This window comes from Pagrus major, chromosome 4, assembly GCF_040436345.1.
Source record: "Pagrus major chromosome 4, Pma_NU_1.0".
NCBI lineage: Eukaryota > Metazoa > Chordata > Actinopteri > Spariformes > Sparidae > Pagrus > Pagrus major.
The window spans coordinates 24298896-24315157 of NC_133218.1; the positions used below are offsets into that span (position 1 = coordinate 24298896).

Sequence of the window (16262 nt, forward strand, 5' to 3'; positions counted from 1 at the left end):
CAAAAACTGTGTTTGCTTAAGCTCCTCCAACAACAGAACACAACTGCTATAAGAACCTCAACTGGTTGTCAACTTCTACTATCATCTTTCATTGTAAACAGTCATTCTGTTAAAACTCCCAGTCAGACCCAAATCATACCAAAACATTAATGTATAGTCTTTAAAAGTGTTCATCCTTCACCATACTGTGTAGTAATGGTCAAAGGAGCAGAAACAGAAAATCCACACATGCGTGCTTCCATGTAGGGTTGAGAATGTATCAACGCTGAAAAACTGAAAACAGCCCATGATTTGAAAACATTTGTAAACCTTAAATGCTCCAAACTCTTTTTTTTAGGGAAATGCAGTCTTCCCTTGACCAGAGACTGTTGAGGTCTAAAGCTCCTCCCCTCACAATAAGCCCAACCCACTGCTTCAGATTCACCACCTTCACCTGCCAATACAGAGACAGGTAAAACCATCCTGATCAAATAACATTAAACACAGTTAAGTGTTGTCTGTGCTCCTGTGTCTGTGTGCAGAAAAGATTAGGAGGGGGCAGTGCTATCACATGTGTGTGCACACATGGCTCAGCTGGAATTACACATACAGGCCCCTCTCTTCACATCACCCATTGAGCAAAGACAAAAACATGAGTCACATGTCCCCTGAACATATTACCTAAATTGACAGTTCATCCCAACTGTACCTGATGGGATTGAATGCCTGGAAACCAGCAAAGTGCAGCCTTTGAAAACTACAAATGGATTAAGGGAGTTTTAAGAGAAAAAGTGTTTAATGCTTAAAAAAGCTCTCAATATTTTGTTAAAATATGTTTAATTTAGTTAGACAAAGGGCCTGTTGTTTGTCACCATTCAGGTGCAGGGCCCACGTGTTCCCTGTGAATAGTATGCCCTAAATGTGTGTGGTGTAAATATTGGCCTTACCTGTCCCTTTGGTGAGCTCCTTCTCCCCCCCACTTTCTCTGTCTTTGGTTTGGTCCTCCTGGTCTGTGGTGGTCTCACTAGCAGCCTCCACATCCTCACTCAGCTCTCCTGAAGGGGGAGGGAGGACGAGATATGTAAATTACGTCGCCATCAGAATTGGTGGAAGCACTTAAAGGGACGGCAGCGTTTTTTTCTATAGGAGCTTGCAACAATTACATATGCTGACACACAGTTGCAAGGCTAGCAGACAAAGAGGGCAGAATCTGCTTTCTGCTTTATGTTCTGTGCTGTCACTGTGATATTTATTTTGAGAAGGATTATAAAATTTGAGGTAAATTATTGTGGAAGTAGAAGGCAATTATTATTGTTATTATTATTATTATTATTATTATTATTATTATTATTATATTTGTATTATATTTTGTATTGAGAGCAAATTTATTATATTTCTTGACATGACACAAATATGGTTTCCTCTGTTTAATGTGGACATAAAACTGCGGAAAAAAGGCACACATGTGGTCGGAAGCGGGCAGATGGAAAAATAATTGTGCAGTAGTAGTATCCTTCAAGTGAAAGACCTTATACTAGGCGAGCCCCTTCTCTTTCACACACACACACACACACACACACACACACACACTGTCACAACTGTCTCCTGCTGCAATCTGCTAGGTTACTTACCAATACAAGCCTCATGTCACTTCTTCTATCCTACTATCGCAAAAAAAAAAAAAAAAAACGAATCATAAATATTTAAAACTTCTAGAGCCACAATTCATTTTATTTTTATGCCAAGTCAAAGACAGAAATCCCCTGTAACCACCCTAAAAGCCTCAGCTCGATATATCAGGCCATTTAGGAGCATCGAAGTCCAAACAATGGATATCCGATAACGCCATTTGTAAGTAACACACAGAGGAAAAGATAGCAAAAACAGATAATAAAAAGGGCATCAATCTTGTTTATTTCCCTCCAGTGCCCCCTGAACATCCCCTCTGCCTGTTAAGTTTGTTTAAAAGTAGTGGGACTTGCGTGCAACAGCATTGATTTGACAACAGTAAACTAGGCCGCAGTCAATAGGCCCTATCAGTTATTACACAAGTCAGCTAATTCTCAGCAAATGTACTTAAACGCTCTTTTGAAAATGCTTTCATGCTCGGGTCTCTACTCTATGAGCTATTGATATATTGACAATGCTACAACAGCTACTGAAATATCCTGTTCAAGTATTCAGCCCTGCAGTCATCACACATCCAATCTTAGCTCACCACATGACTACCCACAGCCAAAACCACTTTTATGATGTTACATTATCCCCAACACTCACTGTTTATCCTGTCAGTTATGAAACATTGCATGCACTGTGTAAGGAGTCAACATCGTGTTCTCAAACTCTGGTATGTGTCATTATCACAGATACACTTTGAACACACCTCTGAACCATGTGGTTATCCTCACAGTCCTCTTCCTGTGATGACAGATCATACTCATAGATAGAACATTCATCATTCAATATTCATATTTTTTTTCTCTTCAAAAGGGAAAATACAAGTGCTTGATGCAAATAAGTCATGTTAATAAGTAAAAAATACATGAAAGAAAATTATTGTTTGACATTTTAGACTCTGCTGTATATGTGAAAGAAAATTATTTCTCTCCGTTGGCCAAAAAAGGTTGGATATTTAAGTGAATGCTATTTTTAAAAAGGCGTATACAAAACTGTCTTGCTTAATACTCACTATAGCTACCAAATCATATCAACAAAACAATAATTGCATTACTCTAGAAACAATTGCATGCTTTGGTTTAAAAAAAAATCAAAGTCAATGGAAAATGTCCTTACTGGCAGGACAGAAGAATATTTTCCATTTCCTGCTTGCTGATACAAATGCTGTAGGAAACAGCTGTCTGAAGAGCAGAGCGATTGGTGTATGGATTCTGTTTTTACACATTATTACAAAAGGCTGGTCCTGTGATCCCATGTTTAAATAAAGATATTTAAAAGGGATGACTGGTTCCTAGTAAAAACCATATTTAAAGTGTTCCCTGGATCCCACACACACGAATACATTTTATTCTTTTATTTTTAAACCATGTTTCTATTATGTTTCCAAGGCAACTCATGAATTCCATCCAGTGCGGCCCAGCCCGTGCTGGTGAGGCGGATCTGAAACATTCCCAGAAAAACCAAAGAACTCCTGCCGTGTTGCAAAATCCCATGTAACTCCTGCTTGCATAAATCTCCACAACTCGGCAAGAATTAGGATACTGTACAGCTGCACAGGTGCTCAGATTACAAAATAATCCCCAGGTAAATTTTGTCACCTTTAAAAACGGGGCAAGGTGTCATTTCTTCGCTATGTGACACTTGTAGTGAGACTAATTCCCCACCTACACATTAATACACACTTTGTGCTTGAACATTACTGTGATAGGCAGCAGCCAACATCTTAATGCTATTCAGCTTCCCTGTACCCACCCCCTAACTTCCTGCATACGTACTGTACATGCGCTGACATTTTTTCCTCCTCGTGCCTTCAATACTTCTTTATTTAGATGTTTAATCAACGTATATGACACTTTTAGCACACACAACACAGAGCCCCGTCCATAATTTATGCAGAAATGCAGACATTTAATTCCAGGAGCAGCATTACATCTTTAAGTGGCAAATGGCTTTGCCTATTCCACGTCTCATCTCCAACGGTATTACAGAATGATTAAAGCCAGGCCAAGCATAATTAATGAAAGGTCATGAGTGGCCTAAGAGTAGGATGCAAATGGAAGAGACACTAAAACTGTAGCCATAGATTAACTCTGGGAATAGATGAGGAGAAACACTCAAAGCTATGGCAGCAGGCCATTTCTAACCCAAATCTGAGAGATGTAAAGGACAATAGCCTGAAGGTTGTCTTCTAATTAATTGTCTTCATTAACCATCCTAATACAATGATATGAAACAGTTCCATTAATCTAATCATGCAAGCTGAATAAGCCCATTGCCGACACAGAGATTACACTCATTTGTTCTGAGCATATAAATATCAGCTTTGCTCTGCCAGTCACTCATTGGGGACAGTCCATGGGCTCTCTGTTCCAGTGCCTTGCAGACAGACACGCACAGACATACACACACACACACACACTCACACACACACACCATATCTGCACTCAGCAGCCTTTCCCTCCTGTGTTTTGCCACTGAGTGCAGAGGCTTAATCAGGCCCATAGGTGTCACTCTATACAAGCTGGGAGAGAGCAACTTGCTCACACACATTAATGAGGTGCGGGGGGGAAGGGGCCGAGCAGCAACAGACAGAAGCACACAGGGAAGGGGAAAAGGGAAGAAATATGTGGAGATGACAAAAGCAGATGCTATGCAAGAGGCGTCCGGTGAAGATGAGACACTGAAAATGGCGAGATTACCTTCAGATGAGAGAGAGCGGCCTTCCTTTCCCCTGAAGAGCAGTGATTACACTAATGCTAATCAGACTGACAAGCACAAACGGCCTAATAAATAATTGATGGTAACCACTGCACTTTCCAGTATTCCTTCCCAGACTGTAGAGAAGAGCAGCAGCAAGTAATAATAGTCACTCTAGATATCTTTCACTAGGTCAGGCTCCTCCTCCATCCTCGGCCTCAGCAGAATACACTGCTATGATGATAACTGCCTTTCTTTAAGTACAGAATTCCAGTCCTACCTGAGAATGGCTCCAGTGTTCCTCAAACAGCAGTGACAGCCTGCTCTTTTTTGGTGAATATACAGTACACCAACAACACTGTCTTGTCTATCTCTCTTGGTTTTTGTACGTCCTGGAGAACTAGCGCGGGGGCTGAGCTCAGCTTCTCCCTCTCCCCGGCTCTCGAGTGCTGGGTTGAGCTCTGCTTCTCTCTGGGCTCTTGTGTGGAGCTCTGTGTGTCTAAGCTGTCATTACTCTCATTATGATTATTGAGGCTGTTGTTATCATTTTAACCAGGTGTCACAGGTTCGCACTGTAAATCAGAGAGGTGTGCTTCCCCCTCTGCTTTATCCAAGGCCGGACAGCTTCCTTTTCTTTAACGCTGCACTGTCGGATAAAAAGCAATCTTATTTCACACTTCACAGACTCTATCTTTCTCCCCTACTTTTTTCTTTTAAAAATCCCCCTCTTGCTCCCCCTCATCATCCCTTGCACCCCTTCCTTATATCAAAGTTGGCCTGACTCTGGACTAGAGGGTGCAAAATGAAAGTGACAGGAGGGTACCATGGGACAATGAGACACAGAACCCATGCTGAGGGCTTTCATGCATTGTCCGCTCCTCATATCAGCACCTCTGCGCCCCATACACAAGACCCCCCTTTTTAAAAACACAACACACAGGAAAACACTCCTGCCCCTCTTAACCCGACCCCCCCTCGACACACTCACTCAGTCACTCACAGAAGCTCCCTCCTTACGTCCTCACAAGCCACCTCTCATAAAACCACAACAGAGCAGAAACATGCCCACAATCGAGCCAGAGACAAGAAGGGCTTTTGCTTATGAACAACCAATAAACCACAACATGGTGTTATCAGCAACCATACTGACCACTGCACTACAAGGCTGAGTTAAATTGTGGACGCGTGTTATGCAGTGCAAAAAAAAAAAAAAAAAAAATGCTTTTAAAACGACTTGCAAAACATTCACACTGATATGTAAGTTGCATTCATTTATATGGACTTCAACCTTGAATATGAGATACATTCAAAAATGAAAACAGTAAGATTTAAACAGAATGAAAGTGCACATTAGAATCAACAAAATAAAATGTCAGAATAGGCAGCAGAAACACTAGATCAGCCACACACACACACACACACACACACAAAAAAAATGAAAGTGTATCTGTCTCTGTGCTCTTCTTCTCTCACTCCCTCTCTCCCACACACACACTTTCACATTTCGAAAGCAAAGAAGAGTGAGCTACCTCGGCGCTGCTGGTCGGAGTTACGTGTTAGATTCCTGACCTGTCTACGGGGGGAATCGCCGGCCTCTCCCTGCTGGCCCTGCTGTGACCTCAGGATCTAAATGTGAATGAATACTTTGTGTCTCCATGGGGCTGAGGGCAGGAGGGGAGTGGATTGGGGTGGGGGGCGGGTGGGTGCAGGAGATGGAGGAGGGGGTACTGGGGTTAGGGCAGCTAATAACTAAAAAAACTTTAAACGGCGGGTTAATCACAAACAGCAGTGATAGCTCACACTGCCTTAGAAGAATATCGCGGCAGCCCCCTCCTCCTCCGCTTCAGGATTTTCCTGGTGGTGCCTGCTCATCAAACCAGCCCCATAGGTCTTCCACGCAACACTTAATTTGATCCCCCTTGCCTTTCAAAGTCACTGGCCATTTTAAAGGACACTCAGTGCATTCAGGTCACAAAGACACAGAAGTCAAAACTGTTTTTGAACAGAAAAATGACATTTTAACACTCTAAATGTGGCTAATTTGGCTGCTTTTTTGTCCTCTTGTACTTAGGAACTGTTATTAAGCACCATGTAATGTATTAAATATTTTCCCTAAAGTGTTATCTCATGGGAAATTACACTAATTAGAAATACTTCTCATGTTAATGGCATGTTTAGATACATTACAAATAAAGTGGATAAAGCGAGTGCCGCTCCAGTTCTTTTCTCTTTGTGTTTTATTTGAGTGATGAAGGAGAGGAGGATCTAGGTTAATGTGGCTACACAGGGAGTGAGCATTCAGGGACTGCTCACTCTTCTGCCCCTGCTGACACACACACACACACACACCCACACACACACACACACACAACACACTGCGACTTCCTTGAATGTCCAAGATGATGGCCGCTCACTAACACATATTATGTCCACAATGGAAGATGCAGGCTGTACTTTTCCCTGCTAGGATGGTGGGCTAAAAGCCTGGACGGGGGGCAAAAACATCACTGGGCAGTGCTCTTCCATCTACTCTGCCTGAGGGACATTGTCCTGCACAAAGAGTCACTCTGCCTCTCTGCCACCCCCCGCCATGCATTTATGCGTGTCGTCTTCCACTGCTGCCTCCTCTTAAATCAACCTCCTTTTATTAATGCATCTTTTTTCTTTTTCCTCTGGCTCCGCACTACAATGCCATCACCTATTTGCAGCTATTCAAAGGGACCAAACAGATTTGGGTGGGTTGACTGAGTGTGTGTGTGTTGGGGGGGGGGGGGTGGCTGAAGGGGTGTCTGAAAAAAAAGATGGAAAAAAAAAGCATCACCGCTGTCATGAAGGGCAATCACATCAACTCTGAAATATTCACCAGTGGGTTGGAAAATGCGATGGTACAGTTATGACAGACGAACAGGCGACTCCCCCCCACTCTAGCCCACAGTCCCTCCGCCCCTCTCTCCATCAGGGCGGAAGCACGGTGGACACTCTGAATATGTATAACCCGGAAAATGTATTGATTTTTCATTTGGCAAAAAAGGGACACAAAAATCACATAACCTGAAACTGTCACAGCTCTTTTGTTCATAGCTCATCTCTCCTGATGTTTGGCTTTTGCCACAAACTCTCTTTAATTACCAGGTACAGCAAGCTTCAGAGCCTTTCTCCACAGAGACACAGCCACATGCAGCCTGCTGGGCTTAACAAGACAGCCCACATCTATTATATATGACATACACCCAGCAGCTTTTGTTTCATATCTGACTAATAAGCGCACTGAATATGACTATACCCACAGTTTGTTTTGTTATTATACACAAGTTATAGTGCAAAAAGTGTTCTTGAAAGAAACCTTTAAAATTAAAAAATATAGCATGCTACATTAAAAATAGCTATTTCATTTGAAAAACTAAAGCTGGATAGTCCCAGATTTGTTTTGATGTGCTTTTCTGAAGCGGTTCTGCTTAACATGAAATTCCATTATCGATCTAAGTTTTCAGGTAACAGGCAGGTGCTTGTATGTTTGTCTGAGTGTGCACACTTGTGCATGTGTGTGTCCATTAACAGGTACTTATCTGTTTATCTCTCCTTTTAGGCGCTGCAGACTAGCACAGTGGACTGTCTGAAAAAGATCTCTGCCTGTCGATTTATCGAATGCACCATTTGCATATCTTTGTAGTGCATCCATCTGCCTGTGGACTGTTATGTGGAGGTATTAGCTCAGAAAATCAATGTTGCCATGGTTGGATGTATGTAGCGCCTACTTCGGCGCGTGTTAGGAGTCCGGCTCACAGCTCCCACATGGGTCCTACATTTACATGAGTTCTGCCAGCAGAGGCTTTCCCGCCGGTCCTTCAATCTTTGTAAACTTAAAGTACACAAACACATTTCTCAGCATGCCCCTCCAGAGCGGGCTGGTTTGCCATCCTCCTCGATGGTCATCCCAGCCTCCCTGTCTCCATCTACAGCCCAGGGCCTGACAGGCTGTTTGTTTATGAAAGCGTACAGCCAGATAAAACAGAATCTGACTAGGCTATGAATACAAATTTTGCTAATCAATTTTATTTAAAATATAAAATATAGGGTATCATTGATGTGTTTGCTCTCAAACGTTGAATGGCTTGCTAAGTTCAGATGTGTCAGGATAGTTGAGAGGAGAGGTTTTTTTTCAATCACATTTATCAAATGTTTTATTACACTCTATTACACTCTTTTATTACATCATACAGCTGTACAGATACATAAAGAATTTGTGTGTGTGGGGACTTTACTATGGATATGTATTTTTCTAGTAGAGCCTGCAGTGGATACACTGGGCAACTTTTCTTCTAACAACCACTCGCGCTGGTTGCTCATAGCTAATTGCTAAAGAAATCCAATGATTACACTGCACAGCCACTTTAAAACATCCATGAGAGTGCTACCACTTATTGAAGGAAAAAAACAAAACAAAACTCCTGCTACCTTCATCCGTTCAGTTTCTAATACAAATCAAACACAGGGAGCTTTCGTTCACCATTTGTCTTTCTTTCTGTTCCTCTTTGCATAGCCCATCCATTACTTTCACATGAAATATGAAAAGGCAATATCCTCTCTGTGTTTGTACTGAAGCGTAATGCAATTGTGTTGTCATTTATAGGAAATAATCGCAAACCTCTCTTTCATTTTCCAGTTCAAATAACCATGAAAAATTAGCCTTCAATGTCAGGGAGGACAACAAAGGGATGCACACAGACTATTGCTTCACCACCGCGCTTGACATTTCTCCTTAATAGGAAAACGGGTGGTTGTTTCTATCTTTCTTTTTCAATCTTTTCCCTTTTTCTAACCCCATTTTCCCCCTAATTAAAAAGTTCTGCACTCAGATCTTTGCAAATCTTTTGTGCGTTTTTATTCGGTGTGGAGGGTGTATATTTTCAGGAAGGGTTGGAGGGTTAGAAAACCCATGCACCCTGCTCATTAGCACCCCTACCCCTGCTGATGGCTACTGTTGGAGGGAGATGTCGCCAGACAACCACTACGGGGCCTGGGTCGCCGTGACTACCGTCCAGCAGCCTGATAGATAAATAATTCAAGAGCTATCAGACTCCCTGGCAGCAGAGCAGTCCCAAAAACACACACTTAGGACACAGCTTGTAAAGGCCTTCCTAACTGATCAGCATTTAGCCCTTACAAATGATGTACAACCAGATGTCTGTACAAGACCCCACACAATTAGCCTTAGCAGTAGTCAGAGGATCCTTTTAATTTAGAGAAATCTTTATTTTCAGTGTGAGCAGCAAAGCAATGGTAATTGCTTTCTGTATTACTGCCATTAAAGTCTTAATAGGCAGGTTGTTTTCCACTGTAATTATGTACAAAATAATCAACCAACTTTGCAGTGCAATTATTGGAGATGCATTTAACCAAGTTTATGTTTTGCTCGCAACAATAGGTGTAGAGAACGCGAACAAAACTGAATATCAATACTGCAAGGTATGTCTAAAAAATGAAGTCCTTAATGTTGTTTTAGTTTGTGAGCAAAAATATTAGCACAGATCACCTTTATTGCTAGTTAACTAACCTTGGCTCTATGTGTATGTGATTATCAGGAAAGATTATGCTCAGTTCGAAAAAACATTTACTTTAGGCTGACACTACATGCCACTGGAAAGCTACAAACCCACAAATACTCAGTACTGTCCTCTTTTTCCTCTGATTTCTGCTTGTCAGTCTCTAAAGTGAAGAGAGGTGAAATGAAAACTATACAGAAACTAGATACCAACATCACAATTGGATGTCTATTCAAATGTCATGTAATGACTCTTATAGTTTTCCTAATACAATATTTTATTCTTATTTGCATTCTTTTAGGACGGCATTGCATCTGGCAGTATGGTTTGTGATGCATATAATGAAATTTCCTCTCAAAAGGCTAATGAAAAAGACTCATCTCGTGCAATTAGCTGCTCTTTTATTCACTTCTTGTAATGTATTAATTTATTATCGCATAATTCTGCCCGCATTATTTATTTATTTGATTATGCACACACCTTACAGCCTTAATTACAAAACAGACTCAGAGCCAGATGATGGGATGCAATGGACCAACGCAACCATCATTTAAACTAGTTATCCTTCTAATCTCAGTGGTATATCCAGCCTGTATTTATCTGAGCCTAATCAGTATATCAAATTGCTTTAGGCTTTCAATTTTACCTGAGATTCAAAAATGCCTCAGAGTGACGCTTGACAGAGCAGACCTCCTCAGTTCACCCTGCAAAGTTTATTCAAATAACTTGTTCAATTGAGTCTGTCCTCTATGAGTGCCTCAATTCTCTCCCTCTCTAACCACAATTTAAGTATTGTTGCTTAATAAAACATATCTATAATAACTATAAGCTATACAGTTTGAAGGTGCATTGCATTTATGAAAGCAACCTTGGCCTTGTCTGATTCTTCATGAACATGTCATAATACTGCGAAAGTGGGCTGAAAGCTCCTAGAGGGGTGGAACCGCACTGCCCGCTGTGCTGCTCTCCAGAGAAAGAGACTTGGAGTGATTACAGTCAAACACAGCTAGTCAGTTATCTTTGGCTCAGCCACAGGAGAGGGAGAGGAAGAGACAGGCAAGGGGGAAAAAAACGGAACTGATGATGTGGCTAAAGCGTGAGCCAGCTGTTTCAAAAATGACCAAAATTAGTATGTCTGATACTGTTCTTGTGACATTTACCCCATGCTAAAAAAGAAAGAACACTTCAGTAGCAATCACTGAGGGCAAAAGATCTTAAGGATGAGCACAAAGACTGTCTGATGTCCACCGAGACAAGACAACGGTTTGCCATTCATTGTTCCCAAACACTGTGAAGAACAGCTCTGTAGGGGAAGAGATATTATTAAAGAGACATTTCAAATGCCCTTGGATTCTGAAGTGGAGGCCAATTAAATGGCTTTGCAGCATCCATTTTGTGCCAAGTGTACAGGTATGAGCAGGAGCGGGATGGGGAAAGATTTGATGGCAGCAGGGAGGAAGAGGGGAGAGCGTACTGGTAGGACCACTAAACAGATTTCTAATTTATGCACATTTTGTGGAACATTATGATGACACAACGGCACATAATTTAAGGTAACTTTTATTTTTACAGGTAACCGTTATGTTAATGGTCTACGGATCACATTTGCAGCATTTGTATAACGTTCTTTTACCCTCCTCCTCCTGCCATTTACTGCTGACTCTGCATACAGGCATGGAAATGAGCAGGTCGGTCAGAGTCCCTATCCTCTCTACGGCATGGTCAAGGGATTAACAAACCACTGCCCTACAGAGACCAAGCCTGCTGCTAAATTGGTGCTGCACTACACCACATCGCTTGCGCTTCTACTGTATGCATGAGTTTGGTTGTTAGTGTTGCTGTTGTTTTTATAATGGATGCCGTTATTGTCCTTGCTGCAGAAGACTCTTCTCACTCATTAGCCAGAGGATGGCGAGTTAGGGGTGAGAGCCCAATAAGGTAGAAAATTAATTATTCATCTCAGTGGTTGGTGTTTGGGTGCTGCTGTGGGGCCTAAAGCAGGGACTCTAACTAGCAGAAGCCGGCCTCTGGAGGACTGCTGGAATAAACAATTGAAAAAAAACGTTATGCCGTGGGTGTCAGTTACCAGGAGAAAGCAAACACTAATCACCAAACTAATCATTAAAACAAGCTGCCTGCAATAATATGGCTCTCTGTGGGTTCATGGTGTCCTCCCCTGTGTACTGATCCAACATCCTAAAGCTCCATCATGTCCTCTGTCTCAATCCTGCTTCTGGCTCGTGAACGGGCCCAGATACAGCCCCCTCCTCTCCATTCAGCCATGGCCCTCTGTTGGCTTCAGCCAGGACCAGTGGCCTCCTGAGAAGGCTGTGATAAGAATTCATTTCTTCCTATTATGTGCTCTTGTCCACTGCCTCAGTTCATCAGTTCAGTGCAACCAAGTCAATGAAAGGGCCTGTAATGAAGCAATCAGATGCAGCCTGGTTCTCCGGGCCCAGCACTCCATTCTCAGCTCCCAGACCCTAGCTCCCAGTGCAGGGTGTGCGTTGGGGTGGCTGGGGGGTGGGTGGCTGGGGTGGGCTGTGGGGTGGGGAGGGGTTGAATGGACACAGTCTGCACACAGGCATTAATTCAAGACCTAGCCTTTCATAGACTGGAGGATAAGCTGCTCTCACATGTGCTTCACACCAGGTCTGCTGTCTCCTGTGGGTTCAGAGAATCATCCTGTTTTTAAGAGAGACCCATTAGTTGAACTTCAACATTGCCACTAAACCAGCCAGTCCGGCTCCTGTTGGATTCTACGCTCAGGTTTACCAGTCATGGTGGCTTTCTTCATCTCCCTCTATCTGCATCTAACCTTTTCACTCCATTGTCTCCGCTTTTCTCTTGCCTCCACGTCTTACCTCTCTTCAACATGTGGAAACTATTACAGGGAGTTTGGGAAAGGAATGTATGTGTTGAATCTTAATCTGTACTTTAAAGTAGAGGATTCTTGTTCTCCTTTGTCTGGTAATGCTGTGAAAGTTTCATTTCAAATTAAAAAGGGCCTTTTTGATCTACCTAATATTGTTTTCTCTCCCTTCAGGGGCTGGAAATGGTTGGCCTTATCTTTGATCGGCCTCCCTTCCTTACACACTCACACTCACACACACACACACACACACACACACACACACACACACACACACACACACAATAATATACTACAACCATGTGTGTTTGTATTGTATGTGTTATGGAGTGGTCAGGGTTCAATGTTAGGGTACCAAGGCCAAAAACTACAAACAACAGCGTATAAAACAACACTCAGGTTGATAAAGAAGTTGCTAACACACTGAATGCAGAGATGAACTTGGACTCTGTCATTTTAAACATAAAGGGTTGCCCGAATCCCATATTTCCCCTTCATCCACTCCATCTGTCCCTGCTTTTCCACCCTCCACAGTTCACCTGCTGCCAGCTTTGGCAGAAAGACCCTGCGGCTGGATTCTACCTGACAAGAGCTCCTTAACAAGCAGCAGTCATTAACCTCAGGAGCAGGCAGCTGCCATGTGATGTAGTGCACTCGGCCTGCTGCAGAAGGGCCCTATTGATCCAAGACATACTTGGTGCCTTCCTGGATGTTTATAATCAATATGCAAATGGCCTGCGGCATTGATTCAATATTAATTTTCAATTAGGGAATTCTCGGGGGGTCCTGAGGGGTCAATACAGAACTATTCAGAGCAAAGGCTTGAGCAAGTTGCAGGCATTGACGTTCCTCTACCCAAGACAACTTACTTACTGTTTATTTAGCCTGCCCTGCTGTAAGTCCCGATTAAGGCTTCGGATAATAGGCAGGGAGACAGATGGGCCTTTCTGCACTTCTACAACACCCATTACAGAAACTGGATTTTGTTCTAAAGGGCTTGTCCCAACTAATAAGTCATTATCTCACACTTAGATCTGTTTCTCATTTTGTTAAATGTCTATTAAAGCAGGGACACTTTGGATATAAAAATTAACTTTTCCATTATGTTATGTGTTCATTACAGCTCTACCCTACAGGATTAAAAATCAGTGATAAATATATGAATACATGCATTATACATGTCTACATACAGACACATTACTTTTCACACATTTTGGTAGAACACGTTGTACTGATTTTTGTGCCTCGCAGGGCTAAACAAACACTTTTCAGACAAGCTTCCATAATTAATTGACACCAACTGCAGACGCTACGTAACGGTCAATGAGTGAAAAGCATTTACTGTAAATGGGCAGAGGAAGACATGGAGGGTAGGGCCCGACAAGCAGCATGACTGTCATTTACTTAACACTCTATTGTTTCCAAAGTCAAACACCAACTGTCACACAATACTCTTGTTCCTGAACAGTAACCGTGAAATGCAGAAAACCCTGTTTTTATTGACAACACATGAAGATGAGATGAATGACCATGTTTGGCAATGAATGAGCGCATGGATTCCAGGTAACACAAGTCTTACTTCGAAAACATAAAAACAATAGTATTGATTTATAGGCCTGCTATTATTCATGTACAGACAGTGTGTCTATCAGAGAGAGCTGTGGTTTGTAACTTGGCTCTGACTATCTGTTTCTCGCTCTTTGTTTCAACTGTCAAGACAGTAAGGCTTTTGTGGCCATGAACAGACACTACAGACATCTTCTTCACCACATAAACTACTCGGCACCTGCCATGTATAATTAAAGGTGTAATAATTATATGGTTCTGGCCTACAAACCTGTTTGTTACATTAGCTCATTTTTTTGTTTTAGAGGAGAAGAGGAAGGAGGAGAGAGACAAGAGGGATCCTTACAAAAACAATAAAGTTTCTGCTCAGCCATCTTGAATCCCCATATAAAGGAACAAGATGAATTGGATTAGGTTAGAATATAAGGCTATGACTACTTCAGCAGGCTCTGTAACTTCAAGGCTGAGGCAACAATGCAGTGACATTTAAGTACAATATTAAATATGACTCTTTTCAAAATGTATTTTCAATTTGTTTGATAACCTATGCAATCACTTCACAATGTATTTTTTTTTCAATGGGTTGCGAACAGACTGGGAGTGCAGCCGTACAGCCATGTTAACTCGTAGAGCAGTTAAGAGGCAGCATGAGAAAATTGCGAAGAGTAAAAAAGAGATAACCTGGTTGGACTATTTGCTGCGCTTTCCTGTAGATGCACTGCCTGAGGTAATTGGTTTAGGGATAACATTAATTACCACATTGCTCATTAATGGATGAAGCCTTTATTGGTTCCATTGATCAGCAGGACCTGTTAGCCATCATCCTAAGCAATGGTGGATGTAACAAGCTTACATATTGGCATATCAATTAATGCAATCAATTCCTGTCTAGCACTTGCCATTCCCCCCCCTCCCGTCTACCCCGTCCCCCTCCAATCACCCCTTCTTTCTCCTCTATCGTGTATCTGGATGGCTAGGACAAAAGAGCCCATGTCAAACTAAAGTTTATTAAGGGATTTCCTAATTGGTCCTTAAATTGAGGTCGTTGCACAGTAGACTGATTAATCTGATGTTAGGGTGCCGAAGCAAAACATTCCCCTGATTGGCCACTAGTGAGAGAAGTCTGAGGGATTACAGGACCTGAAACTACACACAGGACGTCTCAACATACAAGTTAGACGGGAATGAAAGTTCAACTGATCCGACACCCATGCTGTAAAAACTGTAACTTGATATTCTAACTGCACTTTTGGGCCTTTCCCTTAGACGTTCAGTCATTATTTTAACCAAAGAAATGTCACTTTTATCAACATGCATACATATTTGTACCTTAAGTGATTATGATGAAAATAAATGCATCTAAAACATTATACACTTAGATTTTGTTAATTTCTAATGTACGTCACTGTGTTAAAAGACAATACTAAACTGATAGCAGAAGCTAATATTGATATTTAGTAATGGCGGTACCCTTTCATTTACATTTCTGTCACAAATCGCGCCTTTTAACTTCACTCCACTCAGGAGGAAAGGCCTGCTTAGTTTCAAACTTCCCTTTTTATATAAGATCAATGCGCCTATAAAGGAGCCATTGATTACGACTCGGAATCCTCCTTGTGTCACGCGTGCTCCGAAGGGGGGACTGACTTCAAATACAAGGCTGGTGTGCCCTGGTGTAACATGGTGAAATGGGTAGAACATCAGCAATGAATGAGGGAGCAGGGTGTGATAACTGAGAGCACACCATGACAAAGTGGAGGGATTTACCGTTGGGCCCGCAGCACTTCATTTGCTTAATAACAGATCATTCTATAAGAAAGTGGCTGCTCTGAGGGGGATATCACCCAATGAGGATGTCTCACTTGCAGAAATCCTATTTGAAGACAACACCTTTTGAGCGCTCATCCTCCTCCACGCCTAAGACGATC

At 42.1% G+C, this 16262-nt stretch overlaps 1 protein-coding gene across 1 annotated transcript in view; it reads right to left on the minus strand.

Annotated features, from left to right (window-relative positions):
* The window catches only part of zfhx3b (zinc finger homeobox 3b), a 137343-nt gene that overhangs the window by 23989 nt on the left and 97092 nt on the right, over positions 1-16262 (minus strand). The window contains exon 6 of the mRNA XM_073463780.1: positions 927-1034. Within this exon, the coding sequence (XP_073319881.1) occupies positions 927-1034 (108 nt within the window). The remainder of the gene's footprint in view (positions 1-926; positions 1035-16262) is intronic.